A 26,444-nucleotide genomic window follows, 5' to 3' on the forward strand; every position below is an offset into this window, starting at 1 on the left:
AATATGGAATTATGTTTCTCATTTCAATGGGGTATACACACCATTGGTAATTCTAAAATAAATGAAATGGCATGTCAAAAATTTATTACACTTGTATAAAAGTGCAATCCATAAAATCAGACAAAAGTGTAAAGAATTGCAATTGAGTTTACCATATAAAGTCTACAATATTTAGCAGTCATATTAATCACTAACAAAAGTGTAACTCAGCCTCTAAATTTAGATACAAGAAAAAATATTGCTTCGTATATACAAGCGGACTATAGTATTTCATTAATAACGGCTTCCTTGAATTGAATTAAAGTAAATTATTTACTGTTGATTTCATTAACAGTGTTGGCTACACTAATTAGTGTATCGAATGTCCTTACTTAACTTTATTTCTTTATTACTATACAATTATAAAAATGATTTTGCAGTGTTAGCTTAGAATTTGTATACATGGCTAAATCTCCTAAGCTGGCATAACTTCGTGAGATAGTATTGGTATTATAACAAAAAATATCGTTAGTAGCGAGGGTACCCAACTGACGAAGCAGTGATTTCTAATCCTCGTAAATAAAGACTTGTGAACACTTATAAAAATTTATTTCATTTTTTTTGTACCGATGATCAAGTTGACTTTGAGTTGATCGGAAATTACTATTATTAATATTAAGAGAGCGAATCATTCGTGCATCGATACTTTTACAAGACCAATGTACGAGGATCAATTTTGGATTCTAGTTCAAAGTTGGGAATTTTCATAAACCCAACATGAAAATATAAAAACACACGATAATTGCATATTAGACTGTAACATTTCGTTAAATGTTGTTTTGAATTAAGCTACATAATGGGCTATCTGTGCTCTGCGTACCACGTGTATCGAAACTTGATTTTTAGCGTTGCAAGTCCACAAACTTGCTGAGCCACTGGAGGGGGGGGGGCATTTCGTTAAAACAACAAACAAATGAAAGTTCAATGCATAGTTACAAATCAATCTAGTAACAAACATTTATGAATATGAAGTTAAGCAAAAACGCACATCGTTTTTCTGAGCAGATTCTATAGGTGCAATTACACAACAAACTGTGGAAGAGAAAATTAATTCAGAAACGTACTCTACTAGAGACTTTTATCACAACAGTAGATCAGCTACGTAAGTGCTTGAAATGGTAGAACTCTCATTTGAGATTAACATTCCACCTTTAGAGAAATATACATACAATAACTCTAAACCAAAGATCCCAAATATATAATATTGAAATCAGATTTTAAACCTATTGATTCGTCTGTTAAGGTAATTCATGTTTAAGTTAGATATTAATTATTTTAGTATTCTTGTGTTATCGGAAGTTCAGTAAACTGTTTTTGTTAAGTAACATAAGCAACATATTTAACAAAAAGTGAAAAAACACTGTTCTTCAAGATTGTGTAAGGTTTTAGCGATACAGTATCTTTTACTTGCGTAATATTTAATGAACGAAACTTGATATATAAAACTTTTTTAGCAGAATATTCTCACATGAAACAAGTATATTTACAATACCAGCTTTTACAACAAACTACAAAACTATAGAAATAAAATATAGATGTATCTCACGGTTTTCTTGAGTCTTGCACAATAACGTATGTAAATAGATATATGAAGAAAATATTACGAATTTTTATTATATAGAAATTTTATTTCCACATCTTCGACAAGCTTTCGGGCAAAATATTTTCCTGATAGTGCAAGGTGTTGGCCTTGATACATGAAGTCAATCTTACGAAGTCTATTTGATGGTTGCTACTTTGAGGAAGTTTATGAAAATGTCCTTGTTCAAAAAATTATTTTAGCTGATTTTTCACTAAAAGAACACAAATATATTCTGATTATTATTTTAGGAACGTGGATAACTTTAATAGCCAATCTAAATTTCTCACCAAATTAAAGTAGCTAATTATTTGTTTTCTCTTTTATAAGAGAATGAGAGAAACCTTTTCTTGCATGATTTATATATTATTCCCGTCCAATAACGTTTTATGCGAGATTTAAAACGAATTAAAAAATCTAACTTTTTAATCTCTGAAGCAATGATCTTACATTTAATAAATAAATTAATTATATTTACTGAATCAATACGTACATCTCTACACTAAATCAAAGTATTTGAGATTTGTATCATCCAAATATATATATTTATAAAAAAAAGGATTTGTAATTGCTGTAATATTATACTAATATAAAAATAGGTATTTAACGAAAAAATAAACTTCCCTTTGGGTGTGCAAGTCATTTATATTGAGTTGTTTCAATAAGTTTCTTTTACTTTTATGTAATATTCCGTATTAGATCACATTTCATTTTTACCTAACTTACTTTTACACATGTTCACTGATCAGAATTAAATTTTTAATAGGACTTAGAGCTGAAGACGTGTTTATATGAAGAAACGAGATATTTAGTTTTGAAATATTTCTGATGACATTCCCCAAGGTAGTTGTAAATTTTCATAAAGCTTTCACAAGCGTGTTATAAATATTCTAAGCATGTTCTCTCTACTCCTCTACTTTCGTAGGTCGTCTATGAATACAAAGTGACTAAAGCAAAATGCCAATTAGAAACACGTGCGGCCCGGTATGGCCAGGTAGTTAAGGAACTCGACTCGTAATATGAGCGTCGCGGGTTCGAATCCCCGTCACACCAAACATGCTCGTCTTTTCAGCCGTTGAGGCGTTAAAAGTAACGCTCAATCCCAGTATTCGTTGGTAAAAGAATAGCCCAAGAGTTGGCGTTGGGTGGCGATGACTAGCTGTCTTCCCCTCTAGTCTTACACTGCTAAATTAGGGACGGCTAGCGCAGATAACCTTCATGTGGCTTTGCACGAAATTAAAAACAAAAAATAAAACACGTGCCTACAAATATATGGAAGTTTCAGGCAGAACAAGTCAACCATTCCTAAAAGGTCCATGCGCTATCCCATTCTCATGCCCTGTCAAATTATTAAGCATCCTTTATTTATTGGTAACTTTAAAATTCTATCATTAGAATTAAGGCCTGAGATTCTGATCAAATAAAGGTTATACATGTCAAACGAACATTCAAGCTTACAATTTGTTCCTTTCCGTTGTTTTGAAATATTCAGTTTATTAAAACATTCTTAACCTTAGTAAAACTTACACTTGTTTCTTCTCCTCTGTACATTTCGAATACCTATTATTTTTTTATCCATATTAAATTTTGTTCTGTTTGTTCTTTTAAAAACGCACTCGTAAGTGTGAAAAGCAATGCCAAAGAGAAGGCTTTTTTGCCAACTAACTCATAAGTTAAATATGTAAAACAAGCCGTCTGTCTGTCCACTTTGTTGAAGTTTGTTTTGATTTGTTCTGAATTTCGTGCTATCTGCACTAGTCGTCCCTAATTTAGCAGTGTAAGACTAGAGGGGAAGAGAGCTAGTTATCGCCACTCACCGCCAACTCTTGGGCTACTCTTTTACCAACAAATATTGGGAATGAAAGTTCATATTACAACAACCCCATGGATGAAAAGACGAGCATGTTCGGTGACGGAGATTCGAACTCGCGACCCTCGGATTACGAGTCGAGTGCCTTAACCACCTGGCCATGCCAAGCCAGACTTTGTTAAAACCAGCAAACTTAGAACCACTGGAGAACATTTCTTGAAGTCATAGTCTTCTAGTCTTTGAGAATAGCATATTAAGACGAAACATCACAAGGATATTACTCTCAAACAAACAAAACTACACACTTATATTAGAACAATAAAATATACATTTTGTGGGTACGATCATCGTACCTGATTTTGAAACTGTTTGTCATATACTAGTCGGAGAAATTCTACACACACTGGAAACAACCCTGACAAAAGTCGATGAAGACATATTTAAAACACAAGACCGTCACGTCATCCAATGTGTTATCCAGTCTGTTAACGGTAAGTTAACAAGCTTACAACGCTAAACATTCAGAATCTGAGTACGCAAATAGTAGATTGCGTTACTTTGCACAAAGAAACAAGGACATCATCCAAGGTTAACATCTCTTCTCCTCGAACTTTTTACGCAGCTTTTACTTTCGAGAAATTTAAACACGTGCATGAATGAACACAACTTGTTAGGTGGGTATGCAAAACTTGCCGAAGGTCAATACAAAACAATAAAGCTTTCCTTTGTCAAGTAAGGTTATTTTTTGAAAACGTTTCCTTCTTACTATACGCGACTTGTTTCATCCAAAGTGTCTTTGTTAAATCTGTATTGTAGCACTTTATTTTGATTGATAAATAATACATTTTCTCTGTATGAAAGTTTCTTATATAAAAACTAATGAAATAATAGTTTGCTAATTGTTGCTTCCTTTATGGAATATTTTTTTAAGAATTCGCTGTTTACTTAAAGACTGTTCGTTTATTCTTTTTGTTAATGTTTTTAAATGTTCTCAGTCATAAGAAAAGTATAAAGGTTGAACTTATTTTTTATGTTTAATGTCCCGTCTGTGAAGCTATTTACACAAACTGGATAAATTAATTAAACATATATATAAATAGAAGTACGCTGTAAATACATAGTGATTTAAGTAAGATCTAGCGAGTTAAAGAAATGCGATCACTCTACTACATCTGTCATATCTAGTACCCGCGAGGCTTTTCGAATAATACAACAGGTGAAATACAAATCACATAGGGATGGACTAGACGTTGACATGCCTACTTTTCTCAATTCTTTGTTCAGGAGAAATTCCCCGGTAAATCTATGGACTTACAAGTCTAAAGTCTAGGGTTCGATTCTCCGAGGTGTGCAGAGCATAGAAAGAAATGATACTGTTTAAGCAAAAACAGGTTCAGGAGAAATGATTATATAATTCTAACAGCGTATTTTCGAAATTTATAGGACACGAAAAGAACAGACGAGATACTGTTGGAAAAGCCTTGTGGTAAACTTTTCTGTGTACCAGAGCTGCGGAAACCGAACATCACACTTGAATGAATATAGAGGATAAACAAGAATTTTTGTAACAGACTTACGTGCACAGCCCTCATAACAATTTACGTGAGCAACTCCTAATCATGTTTACGTAAACTTGTTTTCATTTTAACAGATACATATCAATTTAGAATACACAAAGGCAACGCTGTCCGCATAATTATAAAACTATTTCATTTAATATATCGAATATTTTTTCGCAGGCAATGTGAAGTCTTGTTCAAGCACAATAGGTTAAAATATTTATAAATGGAGATGCTGAACTACCTTAAACATTTTTTGGACGAGTGTCTTTAAATAAAGCGATGAAAATATTTTGTTTGTTTGGAATTTCGTGTAAAGCTACACGATGGCTTTCTGCATAAGTAATCCGTAATTTAGCAGGTAAGACTAGACAGAAGGCAGGCAGCTAGTCATCACTACCCACCGCCAATTCTTGGATGACAACAGTAGAGATGAAAATACCGAGTTCAAGAAGAATAAGTTTCGATAAACAAGTTTTAAAAGTTGTATCGAAAGTTTCAAAAAGAATGTTATGAAACATATAGTATTTTAAAGTTGTTTATTTTCCCATAAGCAAAAATTAATTACTAGTACCTTTATTTTCTTTGGTTCGGTATTATTTACATATATTTATATGAGAACTAGAACGATTCTCGCTATTTTATTTCACTCGTATGAGTGGTATATGATTTTCATTATCTACGAATTTTACCTAATCATTACTTAAATTATATACATTTCTAACTTTCTTTAACGGATTTCGCTCTTCTAGCATCAAGCTCCCCTCCTCCTATATATTTCCCGACTTATACGGGTCTTACATCATTAGCGTAAGTGCACAAGAAAAGTGGGAATTTTTCTTATATCGTGCTTTCACTCATTCTTTCAGTTTTATAACACAGTATCCATCGATTTATAAACATTCAGTTTTAGTCTTTTTTTTTCGTTATAAAGTAAATAATTTATATGGCACGTTTATCAATTTACATTCGGGTTTTTCGCTATAACGAAAATTTACGTAAAGGTCGCAAGTAAAAATGTTTATTACGAAATTCAAATAGCTAAAAACTGATTTATTTGTTATCATACTGAAGTACAGTTAGTTGGTAAACCAATTTTCATTTCCACGTAGTTCAATTTCAGTCTGGATTGGGATTTCAATCCGTTTTTTTTTTTTTTTTTTTCAGGATCTGAGAGAACCAGGTCTTTCGAAGACCTTTTACTCCTTCTGGTACAGTTGTTGTAATCATCGCGAAAAATACACCATCGTGCCTGCTAAATATTAAACGAATTATATGTGAAGGCTTTGTGTGCCATATATAGCTCTCAGTTACAACAATACCTTTCAAAGCCATGGCCATTCACATATCATGTGTAGTATTTTCAATACTTTATAGCAATGGTTCCCAACCTTTTTTATGCCCCGCACCCTAAAAAAATTTAATACGTTCTCGCACCCCCTCACAGTAATTTTTTGAATATATATGACAGTACCCTTAATATAAACAAAAACAAACTGAAATGTTATCTCTGCTTGGTGTGTATAGAGTTACACTGGACAAACAATTCGTATATCGCGACACACATTTTACTAATTCATGACAAGAATAATAGAAATAAATACCCTAATCAATATTTTTTATTATTATAAACTAGTTAAATAACACTTATATTTAAAGTCTACTATTAGAAGGCCTATTGCTACTACCCTTAAAGTATATTAACGTGAGAGGCACTTAGACATATTTTCATCATGTATGACACAGCGACACTCAGCTAATTCAGTAACTTCTTATTCAGATTTTTAGTTAAATAATTATTTAACCTATGTAAAAGCCAGTCATTTATTGTCTGTATATTTGTGCAAAAAATTTAAACTCGTGGTTCTTGGTTCTTTATATTTATCGATTTTAATTTTCTTTTGATTAAAGTTAGCAAAATGTTTATCCATGCCGGACTGGAGTGTTCGTTTATTGGTATTAATTCTATATTTTAATAACCTTCTGTGATTACGTTCCTGAAGGCTCTCGACATATTTTATTCGTCTCCACATTTTGGTTTTTCCTGTTTAATTTAGTCATATGCGACACCTAAAAATTTAGCTGATGTGAGAGTCTGAAGAATAGTTCCATACGTACATATTTTTGTTGTTTCCTAGCACTTTTGTTCTTTTCGAAAATAAGACTTTGTATTTTAGGGACAATGAATTATTTGTAATGACTTATCGCTTACATAAATTATGATTAAAATGAGGCTAACCATCCCTACCTAGAAAACACCTGCATGCGAGTGAAGACGTACTTAGTGTAAGTACTTCCATACAGTTATATAACCAGCGAATAATTCCTCTCTGTATGACCCATGTTACACGAACAGTGCGCCACTCTTTCACTGGGCCTCAATAAGATTTCTATGCAAACATTTCGCGCCGAAATGATACGGTAACATGACAAGTTTGGATGAAGAATGCACTCTATTTTTCGCCTTTAAAACCTCAGGAAAAACGTTTTTGATTTAGGATTTTTTCGTTATACGTTACGGTCCCCTAGAACGTATCTCTTTCGTAAATCGAGAAATATCTATACTGACGTTGCTGTATGTATTTAAACAGTGGATCTGAGATTCTCATAAACAAAGTGTTTAAACAATAAGTTGTTAAAAATGCATTTAATAAAAACTTCTTACATTATCGAAACGAGACGTTTGATAGCAAGTCGATTTAATCTAAGTTAAAAAGGTCAGATCGTTATTTAGCTGAACAACTAACGTTTCGAAACAGCTTTCTGTTGAAATAAGATTTTAATCTTGAACGCATGTCTCTATTTTATGGTAGTAATCATACACTTAAGCAAAGCTTAAAATAATATAAATACATTAAAATATAATTTATTTTTCGCAATTCTATTTAATTTTAAAATATTTCACACCTTTTGACACGTGCTTTGTTTTTATTAGCGATGTTAGCAAACGAATATTAAATGTTTTAACAACTAAAAAACAAAACTAACTAAAAGTTTTATCTTCATCAGAATTCAGAAATATTTATATTGTAATGCAAATCATATACGTTCATAATAGCTTACTGAATATTTGTGGTTTGGCGTAACAAAGAAATTACACAAGATACGGGCTGACGTAGTTCAAATTATAACACTACTATAAGCTTTTCACGTCACTTACCTTATTCTAGAAAATGGTACAGGGTACACGTATTGTGTCACGAGCTTTATAATTTATATTTATGCAAAATACGAAAAGACGTAATTTCTCTTCCGACGCCTCTAGGAAATTTCAGTATCATTAAAACCTCATTTTTTTCTTATAATTTGATATATGGTGAGAAAAAATCGCTCGGAAATAATACACCAACAAGAAAAAAACAACTCCGAAAAGCCGCAAGTTGTACGGGTTTTAAAAGGTAGACTCACGTGAACCCATCAGAGAAAAAGACGTAGCTTCAATTATTATATTTGTAATTTTCTTTTCCCTAAATGAAGTTAAATAACTAGAATATAGTTCGTTTCGGAAAACAATAATGCGCTGGAACTTCATTTCATGTTCCAATCTCTTCTTTTCTTCAAATAGCCCTCGTGTAGCTTTGCGCGAAATTCAAAACAAACCAGTCTTTTCTTCAATGCGAAACAGTTGACTGGCCAACTACAAAAAACATCGATTTTTTTTATTTCATAAAAGTAGCTGGCCTGTAACGAAATACGACCAGTAAGTTCAAAAAATTATAATGTGTGTATTTTGTTCATAATAGCTAGGTAAATACTAGTAAGACAAGCAGTTCCTCTCGTCAACCGTAGTTCAAAACATTACTGTGACATTGGTTTCTGAATTCATCCCAGATAAGGCATAGAAAAAAAAAAAAAAAGTTACATATTTTTTATGCTTTAAGATATTTCGCCTATTACGTCACATTAAACTGAAACGAAACTGTAAAACTAGTTAAAGGAATATAGTATCCAACTTATTAGTTGATTAGCTTAAAACAAAACTGTGTTGTATTACCAATACTTCCATAACTAGTGTCTGGATCAAATTTTTAAAAAATTAACCAAGGAATTCGTGGCAGATATTATTATGAATAGTATAAAAAAACAGTGACAAAAAAGAAACCACCTTTCAGTACAGATTTCCGATTATTGATCCCCGAATGGGTCAAAGATTTAGTTTGGTCTAGATTACGTTGCACCCAATCATGTACTTACTGGGATTTACAAGTTGCGTGTTACTTAAATCTGATACGGCGGGCCTTTAATTTGGCATGAAGTGTTTAGTGAATCGTTCAAAAGATTTTTTGTAATGATTTTATTGTCAGTCCTAATTGTTACATTAAAGTCATAGTAGATAACGCCTGTGGCGATAGCTCTTAAATGCGTTGTGATGATACGATGATGTTAATGATAAACTAGCCAGCAAACGTAGAAAGTCAATTCAGGGTATGAAGATAAGTACTTACACCCACAAAGCTATTACCTTTCACTATCTACAGCCAGTTGTCCTTAAAAATTATCGTAGTTCTAAAGAAGAAATAAAACCACCTTCAAGTTTCTACTATATGAAACTTCCAACCTCCGCTCTTACAAAAGAAATGAAATAAATTATCTTAAATAGAATTACAAATCATATCTTAATAGTTCATACATTCCTAACCTACCCCCTTTTTCTGGACAGACAGACTGACTGACTGATAGACATACACACACAATGGTTCATTACATACGGAGTTACTACATTGGGTTTGATAAACTTAAAACATCCGAGAACTGGTAAAAGATTGCCGAAGGAAAAAAAAAACTAACAGTTAGTGAAAAAACAAGGAAGAGACTTTGAAGAAATTAAAATTTAAAAAATGTGAAGCTTAAAAGCGTAATGTAACATTCAGACCATCAAGAAGACTGTTTTACTTAAATTAACAAACACACAAGCGATAATATTTTCATCATCATCCAGTTACAAAGTGGTACCAATAGTGTAGGACAACGATACAGTCACAAAAGATAACAAACAGGAGATTTGGTATCATTACTCCTTTAATCGAACACTACATTTTAAACTAGGGCGCGGAATGACATCGGGTTCTTAGAAATTTATTTTAGGATAACTGGTTTAAATATTTAAGCTCTCCATTAAACTAGATGATCTAGACTGAATCTAAGTAACACAGATGTTTCGTAGAGCACGAAACAACAGAAGTATCAATAAAAACGAAAAATGGTGTATCTATCAAAATAACTCTGTAAATGTAGTACAAGTAATTATTACGTCTGTTTGTTGTGCTTTTTGATATTTTACGCTGCTTCGACCGGAAATGGAAAAACAAATAGCTGACAAAAATTACTGTTAAAGTTGTAGCTACAATCTTATCGGATGAAATATAGTTCTGTACGGTGGTCAAGATTGAAAATGAAGTATCTTTGGCTGTGAAATGATTCGTATAAAAATGTAAATATCTTGTTAATTAAAGAACCATACACTAACCTTAAAGTCTGGCACCGAAATTAAACTTATTGAATTAGAACCGATGAGGTAGCCAAGTGGATAAGGCGCTCGACTCGAAATCCGAGGGTAGCGAGTTCGAATTCCCGTCACACCAAATATGCTCGCCCTTTCAGCCGTGGGGGCGTTATAAAGTGACAATCAATCCCACTATTCGTTGGTAAAAGTAGCCCAAGAATTGGCGGTGGGTAGTGATGACTAGCTCTCCTCCCTCTAGTCTTACACTGCTAAATTAGGGACGGCTAGCGCAGATAGCCCTCGTGTAGCATTGTGCAAAATTCAAAAACAAACAAACAAGACAACCATAGTGTTAGATTAGTTGTACAGTATTTTGTATTGGTTTGTTTATAGTGAAACAATTAAAATTCTGTTTGAAAGAAACGTGTCCATTTTAAATTCTGCATCATTTCTATCATATCAATATTTAAAATCTAATGATTGTGAACCGACGAAACCAGTTGTTTTTCTTACAATGAAAAATTAAAAAAACAACACTGATACCTAATAACTTTTTACGAATAGAAAGCAATGTAACAGCAACATCAAACGTCAGTAATATTAATACAACTTATATAAATGTTTTACTGATACCGAGGTTCCACAATCAACCATTTCTCTTTCACTCAATCTTATTTCCCCACATTGGGTCTTTGACTTTTAACAAAGACTGTTGTAAACCTACAACCTTTTAACACATAATATTTAGTTTTGCTTTCCGCAGAAAGAGTTCACATCCATACCATACTACCAGATGCTTCAGGTTCCTTCGTTACAAGTGTTGTTTTAGATGTGGAAAAAATTGTAAAACTACGCAACATCCACGGATTGAGTTGTGTGGTTCTTGAAACAAAATATTGAATTATTTAGTTTCTGCTTAAGCCTAAAGATAACTTGCAAAGATTTCCAAACATAATCAGCATTGGAGAAAGATAATTTAAGACGCCCCCCCCCTCACTATCATCTGAAAACTAAATTCTGCTGTTACTCCCTGGGAAACTGCAATAATAACCGCTCGAGCGTAATACAGATAATTTCTAAGTTTCTGATGGATGTTTCGCTTTATTACTCAGAAGTATGTCCTGATAACATATAAATGCACCATACATTGTAATCATTTTCTAAAGCGTTGACCCATGCATTGGGCATGTTGTTTTACAACAACAATGTAAACCATGTGTACATTCTTCTCTTTTACTTCCGTAGTTAATAACACTTTGGTACGAACACTTTAGCGAGTGCAAAAACCAAAAGTCATGAAATTTTGTAGTTAAATGCGTAGGTAGCCTTGGAACTGGCCTTTGAACAACTGGACAACAAGCTTCTCGGAAGTTTACAAATATACTTTTGCTACAAAAAAAAAAAAATAAGTTGTATTGAAGTCACTTATTTATTTTTAACGTTATTCATTTTCACATGAGTATCAATATTAAATTAATACATTTTCTGGATTAGACCAGAATTTAACTAACATACTGATAAGTGTAAAACAAAGAGTTACAAAAACAAATCTGATGCAGCATACGTCTATTCTATAATACGCATAGCCGATATTTGTAGTTCATTCCTAGAGATTTACGAGGGCTGTTCAAAAAATACGCGGACTGTTTGAATTGCGCGGCTCCAGTTGGTTCCAGGGGAATCCGCTTGGTGTCGCTAGGTTCGCACAGATCAGCTGATTACGACGCCATTTCCCGATTGCAGATATCTTCATTTGTGTATTAGCTACGCGGTTTTAAGTGAAGTGCGATTTTGTCGTTTGGCGGATTTCAGAATGAATGACCTGAAGGAGCAACGACTTGCTGTGAAATTTTGTGTTAAACTTGGAAAATCTGCGACTGAAACTTTTGCTATGCTTAACACGGCTTATGGTGATGTTGCTATGAAGCGTACGGCATGTTTCAAGTGGCATGAACGTTTTAAGGATGGTCGACAGTCCATTGAAGATGATGAGCATCCTGGACGTCCTTCCACGTCAACTGACGACCCACACGTCGACAAAATCAACAACCTGGTGCGGGCAAATCGAAGTCTGATTGTCAGGGAGCTTGGTGAAGAGTGTGGGATATCAGTTGGATCTTGTTACGGATTTTGACCGAAAAATTGAAGATGCATCGCGTTGCTGCGAAATTTGTGCCTCAGAACTCATGAGTTTTTGGCCAAACACTCGATCACTGTTCTTCCCCACCCCTCTACTCACCTGACCTTGCTCCTTGCGATTTTTTTTTGTTCCCCAAACTCAAAAGACCCTTGAAAGGAAGAAGATTTGAGACGATTCCCGAGATTAAGGCAAATGCGACGAAGGAGCTGGAGGACATTACAAAAGAAGCGTACCAGGACTGTTTCAACAAGTGGAAACACCGCTGGGATAAGTGTGTGCGTTGGGGAGGAGAGTACTTTGAAGGGGTCCCAGACCTGTAACTTCTAAATAAAGTACATTTTGTTTTATGACGTCAGTCCGTGTATTTTTTTAACAGACCTCATAGTTTCAATACTCGATACTCTTTAAGTCCCAAGTAGTTAATAAAAATACTGCAAAGGATCTAGACCAGTGGTTCTTAACCTGGTTTCATTCGAACCCCAGGAGTTCGACGGAGGTCAAGACACACACACACACGTTTACCCCACTCGTATGATTAGTGACATCATGCTCCACTTGGCCATCATTGCGAGCAATCCTTTTCAAGGATGGTAGACAAAAAACAAAGAAAAGGAACAGACTTTGTTGTGAAAATGATATGAGAGTGGCACTTGCCAAGGTGAAACCGCGGATTTCTGAACTTGTCTCTGAAAGACAACAGCAAATGTCACATTGATTTGCAGTAAATTTTCATTGAGTTATGTTTTTGTTTTTGTGTGAAATTCATGTTTTGTTGGTTTTGTTCTTTGAACACAGTATATTGTGTACAACTGATGCATGGTTCATTTTGTGCACTAATAAAATATCTACTTATGCATTGAATTTGAAAAAAATCGTATTTTATTTTTTCAATTACGAAGGGTTCAGTGAATGTAAGTACGAAACTTCCGGGGTTCAGCACCTCCAACAAGGTTAAGAACCACTGATCTAAACTCGAAAACTTGCAAAGCTATAAAACTTTCAGTTACAAATGGTAATAAAAAGTTAAAACAAATACATCATAAAATTCGAATAAATTATTTATTTAACGATTTATCTTAGGCGATTTTCTTTGATAGCAATCGACCTAACTAGGCCGATTAGAATATTGCACGAACTGAAACATTAAGGTAAATAGCATGTTTACCTAACTGGATTTTAAGTTATAATTCTAGCCGATAAGTTTAAGTATCGTTTGTAATAGGAAGTTATAAGCGGACGAATTAAAAACTATTTATCAATATTATATATTCTGTTCAAGTAGTTAACAATTTCAGAAAATTCGCTATCGAAAAGTTTTTCGTTTATTTTTTACCTTTTACTTACAAGAGAGAGCAAAGTGACACTGAAAGCAGGGGTTTCCAGATTATAATTAATAAATGGCCAATTGATAAATAAAAGCTTTCTTTAAGCCTGTTGTATTTAGGTTGATACTGCCAATTTTTTATCTTTGTACATAATACACATTGGTCAATCAAAGTTAACAGATTAGTGGATTTTATGCGACTGTTGCTACTTGTACTAGTAAACCTAACCCTACATAAATCGTATTCTTTTGAAGGATGTCAAACCCCACAATTTCGATGGATCGCGATGACTTTCAACCAATAACCTTAACCAGTACAGTTTGGAGAAAAGCGGATTCTTGAATGACTTGGTTTAATAATTGATACTGGTTATGAACATAGAAAAGAAGAAAGTTCTTTAGTAAAACCGAAAAAGAGTCAACTGTCACATGACTAAAGTATTAAGTGGCACTACATCGACCATTAAAAAAAATCTTCAAATTCTGCGCAAAATAAATAATAGTCGCTCACTTTTGGTTTTAAGAAATTTCCTCAGACGTATCCTCTCCCAGAAATCCATTACAAATGGCTTGTTCCGTGTTATAAAAGTATAATGGTAATTTTGTTAAAAGTTTTAATCAAGCCACTTCGTAATTGTTTCAAAAAAATCCAAAATCCCATTGCATAATAAATCCCATAACCGAGGCCAGCCGAAAATTGCACTGTCGGGTAACAAGCGTTATTTCAGTTCACTTTCCTCAACTACAATCACTTGTGGGTAGCATGCTCTGTTTTTCTAGTCACCTGAACTGATGAAAACAGATACAGCTGGAAATGGCAGTTTTAAAATGAACTATACTAATGGTGAGTCAGTATGACTCACCTTTAAATAAAAATTATCACAAACCGAGTAGATGGGTCAACGGTTTCGCTGTGAAAGAAGCCATTAGTTATCATATCAATAATTACTGCGACATGTCTTGCAGTCGATTGCTAGTGTAACTCACATTATTATCAGCTCTCTCTTTTCTTGCTCATCCTATCTCAAAGTTGCTTAACAATATTCGTTTCCGAAAACGAAAAAAAACCTCTGGTGGTAGTTTTTGACACTAGCTCGTAATATCATACTTCACTTTTCATATGTTAATTTTCATTTAATTAAGATATCAAAAGTGAAGTGTAAAAAATGCGATAGTCATGTCACAGGATGCGTTGGCAGGAGTCAGGCATAACGTGTAAAATTAAGCAGTTGGTGAGGGAACAGAAGCTACCAATCTAGGCCTACTCTCCTCTCCCTACACTCATCCTGACTAGCATATAATTTGTATCGAAGAATATACAGATCACAAAAACTGAAAGGATGCTGTATCCAGCATAACTGTACCACAAAAACATTTATCGCCATATCTGTGCTACCAATAATTGAATAAATCTTTCAATTATATATATTTGTTTCATGATGGTCTAACTTTAGAAGGATGATCTAACGGCACAGTTGAGCTATAAGTACTTAGTGTAAAAATAAAGTTATACAGAAAAAAGAATAAATAAACATCATACACTTGCTATAATCGTACACATAAATAAACGTACAGTTATTTTGTACTAGGTATAAACAGCTTTTCACTTGTGTGTTTTTGCTATTCTTACGGTTGATATGATAACAAAAGAGAAAATTAAGGACACTATATGGTCGTCTATGACAATAGTTATTGAGAAACTAATGATTTTTTTTTTATTACACGCATGCCTCACTGATCTTGATCAACTTTGTAGATAACTACAGATCAAAACCGTCCATTACCTATACCAGAAGTAAAGATAGATAGGAGGTTAAATCAGAGGGATGAAGCAGTAACGAGACCATTTGTAAAAAAAAAATCGCATAAACAAAAATTAGTAAAAAATTATTAGATGTAAAACTTGCAAAAGGTTTTTAATATATATAAAATAGGAAGTAATAGCTGTTCTAATAGCGTTTACACAGCGTAAGAGATACCTCTCACCTCCAGTTATTTACCAAAACGCACGTGAAAACCAGTATGAAAACAATAAATAAAATCAAACAGAAATACTTTGTTTGTTTGTTTTTTAGTAGCGAACGCGAGTTCACCTCCACCAGTCAAGGTCTGATGTTAGCATGGACCATGGTTAACCTTTAAAAAAAACAACGTATTTGATGGAAATCCTGCTGTAGTCGAAATACTGCTACAAAAATAACAAGGGTCGCTAGTACCCTCATTATTACAGTTCGATACCTAGCGATATAACACTCAACCACCACTCGTATCATAATTCAACCATAATATATTTCAATATAAAATTCAAAGATAACTTTACCATCACTTACTATTTTTAATATCTGTTCCGGGCGCTATTACCATGGTTATTCTTTATTTCGTATAAAACATTTTACCTTTGTAACATCTGATACTACTTTTATTAACCTTAGGTAATGAACTAATTCGTAAACAAGCGACTTTTGTAGGTATTTTGTTTGTTCTCCGCTCAATTTTTTTTCGAACTTTAAATTAGAGGTGAATGTAAGTGAACTTAGGCTCAGTGATACGATGGTTCAAAGTGCTGATACTTACGACCAAGGTTCTGTCTTATATAATTTAAGTAAAATAGTTTCTCTTTTTAAAGACGCGTAGTGACGGTGCATAACACCAGTATGTTTTGTAGCAGACGAATGAAAATATTTTTAAAAATGGTCCCCTTAGAGATTTACCCAACAAGTTCTTGATAAATACCAATTAATAATAAAGTTTATTTAACACACTGATGTCAAGACTTAAAGCAATTTGTCGTAGAACATGTGGAAATTTTTAATAAAACAATATATTTTGAATGCTGATTTTTATGAATTACAAGCGTCTAGGTGATGAAAATATCACAAACAACCACACATATCTTTACAACTCCAGCAAACGAAGGTTTACGACTACTAGTCGCAATATTATTAAATAATTTAGTCTTTGTTCTTTCTCTTGTGTCTTCTTCATAACATAACTTAAGGTTTTTGTTTAGTGACTAAACGTATGGAGATTTATGATGATAAAAGTTAAAGGAATACTCCATGAAGATGATTTTAACTAAAGTCGTGTCGCTCATCCCTAATCGTAGTCTGAAGTGGGTTTTCTCGCTAATATAACGTTTCTCAGGGATGAAATTCAATATACTTATGAAAAAATATTTTCCAGTGAAGGAAATATTAAAAAGTAGGCTTACCGACGGCAGACTTCCGCAGCTGCGTTCCAAGAATGTCTGATATCAAAAAAACGATAGCAGTGAATTCCATATCGACTCCAACCTGAAAAAAATTAAAGTTTGTTTATCCATACTGTAGGTAACATACACTCATCCTATTATATGATACTAAGAAAGATAATAGCTACAGGCTAAGCAAAAGTAGTTGGTTTGAAAAAAAAGTCTAGTTTCGCTCCTTCACAGGGAGCAAAGCCCAATACAATATATTCTAATTACAATTCTCTGTAAAATATCAACAAACATAGACATTTTCAATAAACAAAAATACAAACTGTTCTTAAAAGTAAAATTCAAAAATAGTTAAAAATACGAAGTAGGTAACATAAGTGGTCTAATGCCTTTCTTAAATTATACTGTAAACTATATATTTCCCTATAAATCTGCATAAAAAACGTAGATAGAGGGTTACATATAAATATCTAGCTTACCCTAATCTCCAAAGTAATGTAAAATATACTACTTAGTTTGTGATAGAGATCTACCACTAGTTGCTCGACGCTAAAATGAGGTTTCGATACCCGTAGTGGGCAGAGCATAGAATGTCTACTGTGCAGCTGGCGCTTAACAACAATTAAACCAAACAAAGTTAGAGATCTCAGATTCACAACAATGCAATATCTGGTTTTTCTAATCTTGTGAGGATTATGGGAAGCAGAGTATGCGCCCTATTCTGAATCATCACGAGCTGGATGGAACTCTGTACAAGTGAATCTACCTGCTACAGATCATTTTCCATGGGCTCATCACAAACAAGCAGTAGTCAGTGTTTGTGAAGGGCACACTAGCTACAGATAGTTTTCCAAGTTATTGTTTTCTGATCAACTTGAAAAGGTGTACATAATCCTAAAATGTTCTTTTTAGAAGGATGTCCTTCTTCGTGTTAAATTTTATATGTAATGTATCTTTGTATGTTATTTTAGGAATATGTCTAACTGAAAATATCATTCATTACCCCCACGCCTTTCCGCACATTAGGTAGATATAATATTCCAGTTTCATTGGTTTTTTCCATGTAAACGTACATGTATGTAATTTTTTAGAAGTATTTAACGATTCTAGAGAATATTCAATAATATTTTCTATTTATCGAGTACGTAACACAGACTTGGATATTTTGCAAGTAGGCCACCCATTATATGTAGCGAAATAAAATATTCATTGTATTTATTATTCTGACGTTTCGGGTTTGCATGTTTATAAAGAGTTACAAGTTGTTGGCGAGGATTAGCTATAACGTCAGAACATTGAGATAAATAAAAAAGTAATTGTATTTATTTATGGAGTTCGTGAAAATAAAGTGTGTTCGCTAAGTTCTCCGGGTATTACATTTGTCTGTTCTGTTTCACTTTGCTGGACACATAATGATTCAGTTCAGTACCTACAAAATATGTGATGAGTAAAGAAACGAATTCCGTACAATTTGGAAATTACTCGCTCGAGTTAACCTATTCCACAAGCCAGTGGACCTTTCTCTTTCCCACTGCCTTTATACTTTTTTTTTTTCTATGATTGTTTCGTACGGAACATGCTTGTGAACAATTTTCATGCTTTACTGCATTCTTGTATAAACAGAACGTAATATTCTTGTTCGAGACGTTCACCTCTAAGGGCGTATTTCTAAAAAAGGCATCTAGACAACCTAGTCGCAGATCTGGTGCAAATCGAAAAGGAAGAGATAGACCGAGTTATTTCGCATCATGGACACAGCAAGAGTGAAAATTTACCCGACGTCCAAACGCCGAGATGCACAAAAGACAGACCTTTCCTGCTGTATTTCTCTTCCAAGTTGGTGTAAAATTAAACAGCACGCTATCTTCAATTTCAGTAATTTTAACCGAGGTCCTTACTTTGGTCACCTCGTAGCTAGTTACGACCACTCTTCGACCAAGTTCTTCACAAAACAATTCTTTATCATGAGTTGCAAAATTTCAAAACTTTGACAGTTCTGTCCAGGAAGGATGTATTTTTGCTTCACTAATCATATATGTGTAATCTTTTGTAATAAAAACTTCTGATTAGACTAAGTTATGCACTTAATTAGAGCAAAACTGAAAATCAGTCTGATAGTCATAACAATAATTATTTATATTAATTTTCTTTCATAATGATTAGAATGCATTACGTAACATTAATATGTTCGACTAAAAATCCAATAAATATTTTATTAAAAAATCAGATAAAGTTTGTTTTTGAATTTCGCGCAAAGCTACACGAGGTTTATCTGCACTAACCGTCCCTAATTTAGCAGTGTAAGACCAGAGGGAAGGCAGCTAGTCATTACCACCCACTGCCAACCCTTGGGCTACTTTTTTTACCAACGAATAGTGGGATTGACTAACATTATGACGTTCCCATGGCTGAAAGGGTGAGCATATTTGATGTGACGTGGATCAGATAAAGTTTAATAAACCTGAATCAAAACTGTCGAAAACTAGCCATATCTTTTGAAGTTATCTAGTGTCTTCCTCAATGGAAGACGGGCTCGGCATGGCCAAGCGTGTTAAGGCGTTCGAGTCGTAATCCGAGGGTGGCGGGTTCGAATCCCGGTCGCACCAAATATGCTCGCCCCCCAGCCGTGGGGGCGTTATAATGTGACGGTCAATCCCACTATTCGTTGGTAAAAGAGTAGCCCAAGAGTTGGCGGTGGGTAGTGATGACTAGCTGCCTTCCCTCTAGTCTTACACTGCTAAATTAGGGACGGCTGGCGCAGATAGCCCTCGAGCAGCTTTGCGCGAAATTCAAAAACAAACAAAAAATAATCAATGAAAGACACTAGATAGTGTTGAAGCATATAGCTTCTAACTGTTTAATGTGACAATCAGGTTTGTGTAAATTAAAAAAAATTACACTAAAGTTTTATCTCTTAAAACGATTAATAAAGCTGAACAAACGGTTTTAACATGTGAACATTTTTGCATGAATAAACATTATATAAAGAAAACTAAGCAAGAGACTCTTGTGAACTGTATTTTTTTGATCGTCTCTAGGTAAGTTACTACTAAAAGGATTTAGAGGAGAGCAAAGCCACATTGTGCATCTGCCATGTGCACGGCGGGGAATCAAACTTCGCAGACGATTTATAGAAGCACAAACGTCTTTAAAAACTGTTTAAAAAGTGCTTTGTGCACAGCCACAAATTCTCCTTTAGTTACTCAAGAGAGAAAAGCTTGATTGGAACATTTTTGGTTTTTTTACCTTATTTCAGAAGCTTGCACTTTTATGCAGTTGTGTTGTCAGATATTGCACTGAGTAAAAATCGTAATAAAAACAGAGGACGCTGTTTAATATTACTTTAGTAACAACTCGATAACAGAAACGCACCAGTGCAATATATATCATTAATAATTAAAGCACTACTTCCGTTTATTTGTGTAAAAACATAGCAGTGATGAAAAAAAAAATACTGAAAATTAATTTGCCGAAAGTATTTGCAGAATGTTTATTAGTTTTGCACTAATTTAAGTTTACCACTTTAAAGCTTAGGAGACCGACGTTCTGGTCTATCAATACATATTAAAGCAAAATAATAATCGAAGGTCCCGAAACGCATAAATATAGTTTATATAAAAATACTCAGTCTGTATTTTACGTTATATAACCATCATCATCTTATGTCATCTCAATTTACGTAACAAAACGTTTCACCAAGATGACTTTAGTTTATTGTGCAAGTCCGACTTAGAAGACATTAATCTTTTATATGAATTATCACGTATTATAGGTATTTAAATATCAACATGGTCAGCAAAAATATGACCAATCCAGGTTGAGTGAGAGAGGCGTTACTTTACTTTAGCAAAGCAGATAGTTGTTCTATCCCTCACATTAAGCCTTTCCCGTCAAGAACGCAATTATTATTTTTCAAAGAAAACTCTAAACAAGTCAATCGTACGTTTACCCTAACCGAAATGTTCGGTCTCTACTACCAATCTTCAAGCAAAACGTCAAAAGAAATGCCCGTTTCCAGAACATACATGGGACATCAAAAGATAATTATTTTATACAGAATTCAAGTTCTGTAATTATAGATATGGGTAATGTTACACTTTGTTTTGTTATACAGATAACCGACCATAATTTGATTTTCTTATCAGTTCCGCTTATAAAATAGGATGGAAATAAGTGTCTTCAACATGAAGGTGAACTCGAATAAATTTATGGCCTTGAAAGAATGATTTCCAGCGAAGTACACGTAAAACTGGTCTGTGATAAGTTTTGTTGTTGTTTCTTTTGTTAATTTCGCGCAAAGCTACACGAGGGCTATCTGCGCTAGCCGTCCCTAATTTAGCAGTGTGAGACTAGAGAGAAGGCAGCTAGTCATCATCACCTACCGCCAACTCTTGAGTTACTCTTACCAACACATAGTGCGATTAATTGTCACATAATAACGCCCCCACGGCTGAAAGGACAAGCATGTTTGGTGTGACGGGGGTTCGAATCCGCGACCTTCGCATTACGAGTTGAGTGCCTTAACCACCTGGCTATGCCGTGCTTCTGTGATAAGATATCCCCTTCTTCAGAAGGCGATTCCTTCATCGTGTCATTCTTCTAAACTACGTAACTTGTAAACGTGGGAGGGGGTGAAGTATGTGTAATTGGAAAATTAACAGATCCGTGTAAGAACTGATCACACGGAGTTTCCCAGAATGCTCTCGTACGTTTTAATCCGAATTTAATAATTGGCATAAATATTAATACTTTATTCATGCACGCCAGAGAACTGTGTGAGTTAACAGTTAACATGATATATTATGTTTTGTGCAGAAATAAATAATAAAAATTTTTATAACTACGACCTTTCGTTCTGTGTGTCAAATCGTGCGAGGCACATCATCACCTCAGCTCGTAGCACACGAGGTGGCGCGGTCATTCAACTCGAATAAAAATAGCGAGCCTCGTGCTCTTTCCGAGAGCCGATAACAGTAGCGTGGAAAAATGAAGTCTGTCTAACTTTACTAAAGTGAAAGGAAACTCGCCTTCCTGGCCCGAGCTAGGGAAGCCGCGAACACGTATAGAAAAGTATAGAGATGTTATCCATACGTGATACTTACTTCAGAGAAAATAATTAAAGTAAAACAACGATATAAATTTGTCGAGCAATGTTAATATTTTTTATTTGATATTACACTAATAAGAAAATTTACTAACACTACAATTGCCAAAGAATCATTCAAAATTTATGTCGAAGTTATTTCAGATTTCTAGGTATCACATATCTATATCTGTAAAAGGGGGAGTACGAGCGAATATACTGTTGTTTCATTAAAACAGTTTCATTTTAACGACTTTCTCCGAAACAAACAACTATCATTTACATTTGTCATCGAAAAAATTCCTTTAGTGTTAACCATTTTACTTTACCGTTTATGTACACAATTTAAATATTCTAATCGTGAACAATGTGGGAAGTGAAGCTTCTACTGTAAGGGGTGCGGGTTGTCCTGTCGTAGGACATTGCAAATAAAAGTTCGCGAGCCGGATTCAAACCTGTGCGAAACCACAAATTATTCGTTATTTTAAGCTGCGAGCAAGTTGTGTGCGTCAGCCGAGGCCTTAGTGTTAACGGTGACTGGTGGAGTGCCGCTGTTTGGCTGTCTTCTTTCAGGTTCAAAATTAGGGTAAGCAGAATATAGTCTTACTAGTTTTATTATAAAAAACTGATAATTTACTGCAGAAGTCTACATCTTTATTGTCTATAATATAAACCATATAATAACATAAAAAGTGGTAAAAGTCATATAATATTCTACGGCATGCAAGTAACTTGCCTCTCTCACAAAGACCTATTCTTGTTTTTATATAAAAAATATACAGAAGAGGATAATCTACAGGAATTTGTTATGATTAAAACTGTAGGTATGGAAAAAAATAAACAAGTCCTGGAGAGAAAACTGAAATACGGTTTTTCGTACACCAAGTTGTTTACAATATTGCTCTTTAGGACTCGCAACAGGTGATACACCAAGTTGTTTACAATATTGCTCTTTAGGACTCGCAACAGGTGATACACCAAGTTGTTTACAGTATTGCTCTTTAGGACTCGCAACAGGTGATACACCAAGTTGTTTACAATATTGCTCTTTAGGACTCGCAACAGGTGATACACCAAGTTGTTTACAATATTGCTCTTTAGGACTCGCAACAGGTGATACACCAAGTTGTTTACAATATTGCTCTTTAGGACTCGCAACAGGTGATACACCAAGTTGTTTACAATATTGCTCTTTAGGACTCGCAACAGGTGATACACCAAGTTGTTTACAATATTGCTCTTTAGGACTCGCAACAGGTGATACACCAAGTTGTTTACAATATTGCTCTTTAGGACTCGCAACAGGTGATACACCAAGTTGTTTACAATATTGCTCTTTAGGACTCGCAACAGGTGATACACCAAGTTGTTTACAATATTGCTCTTTAGGACTCGCAACAGGTGATACACCAAGTTGTTTACAATATTGCTCTTTAGGACTCGCAACAGGTGATACCCCAAGTTGTTTACAATATTGCTCTTTAGGACTCGCAACAGGTGATACACCAAGTTGTTTACAATATTGCTCTTTAGGACTCGCAACAGGTGATACACCAAGTTGTTTACAATATTGCTCTTTAGGACTCGCAACAGGTGATACACCAAGTTGTTTACAATATTGCTCTTTAGGACTCGCAACAGGTGATACACAAAGTTGTTTACAATATTGCTCTTTAGGACACGCAACAGGTGATACACCAAGTTGTTTACAATATTGCTCTTTAGGACTCGCAACAGGTGATACACCAAGTTGTTTACAATATTGCTCTTTAGGACTCGCAACAGGTGATACACCAAGTTGTTTACAATATTGCTCTTTAGGACTCGCAACAGGTGATACACCAAGTTGTTTACAATATTGCTCTTTAGGACTCGCAACAGGTGATACACCAAGTTGTTTACAATATTGCACTTTAGGACACGCAACAGGTGATACACCAAGTTGTTTACAATATTGCTCTTTAGGACTCGCAACAGGTGATACACCAAGTTGTTTACAATATTGCTCTTTAGGACTCGCAACAGGTGATACACCAAGTTGTTTACAATATTGCTCTTTAGGACTCGCAACAGGTGATACACCAAGTTGTTTACAATATTGCTCTTTAGGACTCGCAACAGGTGATACACCAAGTTGTTTACAATATTGCTCTTTAGGACTCGCAACAGGTGATACACCAAGTTGTTTACAATATTGCTCTTTAGGACTCGCAACAGGTGATACACCAAGTTGTTTACAATATTGCTCTTTAGGACTCGCAACAGGTGATACACCAAGTTGTTTACAATATTGCTCTTTAGGACTCGCAACAGGTGATACACCAAGTTGTTTACAATATTGCTCTTTAGGACTCGCAACAGGTGATACCCCAAGTTGTTTACAATATTGCTCTTTAGGACTCGCAACAAGTGATACACAAAGTTGTTTACAATATTGCTCTTTAGAACTCGCAACAGGTGATACACAAAGTTGTTTACAATATTGCTCTTTAGGACTCGCAACAGGTGATACACCAAGTTGTTTACAATATTGCTCTTTAGGACTCGCAACAGGTGATACACCAAGTTGTTTACAATATTGCTCTTTAGGACTCGCAACAGGTGATACACCAAGTTGTTTACAATATTGCTCTTTAGGACTCGCAACAGGTGATACACCAAGTTGTTTACAATATTGCTCTTTAGGACTCGCAACAGGTGATACACCAAGTTGTTTACAATATTGCTCTTTAGGACTCGCAACAGGTGATACACCAAGTTGTTTACAATATTGCTCTTTAGGACTCGCAACAGGTGATACACCAAGTTGTTTACAATATTGCTCTTTAGGACTCGCAACAGGTGATACCCCAAGTTGTTTACAATATTGCTCTTTAGGACTCGCAACAGGTGATACACCAAGTTGTTTACAATATTGCTCTTTAGGACTCGCAACAGGTGATACACCAAGTTGTTTACAATATTGCTCTTTAGGACTCGCAACAGGTGATACACCAAGTTGTTTACAATATTGCTCTTTAGGACTCGCAACAGGTGATACACCAAGTTGTTTACAATATTGCTCTTTAGGACTCGCAACAGGTGATACCCCAAGTTGTTTACAATATTGCTCTTTAGGACTCGCAACAGGTGATACACCAAGTTGTTTACAATATTGCTCTTTAGGACTCGCAACAAGTGATACACAAAGTTGTTTACAATATTGCTCTTTAGGACTCGCAACAGGTGATACACAAAGTTGTTTACAATATTGCTCTTTAGGACTCGCAACAGGTGATACACCAAGTTGTTTACAATATTGCTCTTTAGGACTCGCAACAGGTGATACCCCAAGTTGTTTACAATATTGCTCTTTAGGACTCGCAACAGGTGATACACCAAGTTGTTTACAATATTGCTCTTTAGGACTCGCAACAAGTGATACACAAAGTTGTTTACAATATTGCTCTTTAGGACTCGCAACAGGTGATACACCAAGTTGTTTACAATATTGCTCTTTAGGACTCGCAACAGGTGATACCCCAAGTTGTTTACAATATTGCTCTTTAGGACTCGCAACAGGTGATACACCAAGTTGTTTACAATATTGCTCTTTAGGACTCGCAACAGGTGATACACAAAGTTGTTTACAATATTGCTCTTTAGGACTCGCAACAGGTGATACACCAAGTTGTTTACAATATTGCTCTTTGGGACTCGCAACAGGTGATACACCAAGTTGTTTACAATATTGCTCTTTAGGACTCGCAACAGGTGATACACCAAGTTGTTTACAATATTGCTCTTTAGGACTCGCAACAGGTGATACACCAAGTTGTTTACAATATTGCTCTTTAGGACTCGCAACAGGTGATACCCCAAGTTGTTTACAATATTGCTCTTTAGGACTCGCAACAGGTGATACACCAAGTTGTTTACAATATTGCTCTTTAGGACTCGCAACAGGTGATACACCAAGTTGTTTACAATATTGCTCTTTAGGACTCGCAACAGGTGATACACCAAGTTGTTTACAATATTGCTCTTTAGGACTCGCAACAAGTGATACACAAAGTTGTTTACAATATTGCTCTTTAGGACTCGCAACAGGTGATACACAAAGTTGTTTACAATATTGCTCTTTAGGACTCGCAACAGGTGATACACCAAGTTGTTTACAATATTGCTCTTTAGGACTCGCAACAGGTGATACCCCAAGTTGTTTACAATATTGCTCTTTAGGACTCGCAACAGGTGATACACCAAGTTGTTTACAATATTGCTCTTTA

General features: G+C 34.7%; 1 protein-coding gene across 1 annotated transcript in view; it reads right to left on the bottom strand.

The window, feature by feature from the left end:
• The window catches only part of LOC143255809 (uncharacterized), a 95,015-nt gene that overhangs the window by 61,147 nt on the left and 7,424 nt on the right, over positions 1–26,444 (bottom strand). Inside the window, exon 3 of the mRNA XM_076512070.1 lies at positions 17,106–17,187. Within this exon, the coding sequence (XP_076368185.1) occupies positions 17,106–17,187 (82 nt within the window). The remainder of the gene's footprint in view (positions 1–17,105; positions 17,188–26,444) is intronic.

Source organism: Tachypleus tridentatus, chromosome 7, assembly GCF_004210375.1.
Source record: "Tachypleus tridentatus isolate NWPU-2018 chromosome 7, ASM421037v1, whole genome shotgun sequence".
Taxonomy (NCBI): Eukaryota; Metazoa; Arthropoda; class Merostomata; order Xiphosura; family Limulidae; genus Tachypleus; species Tachypleus tridentatus.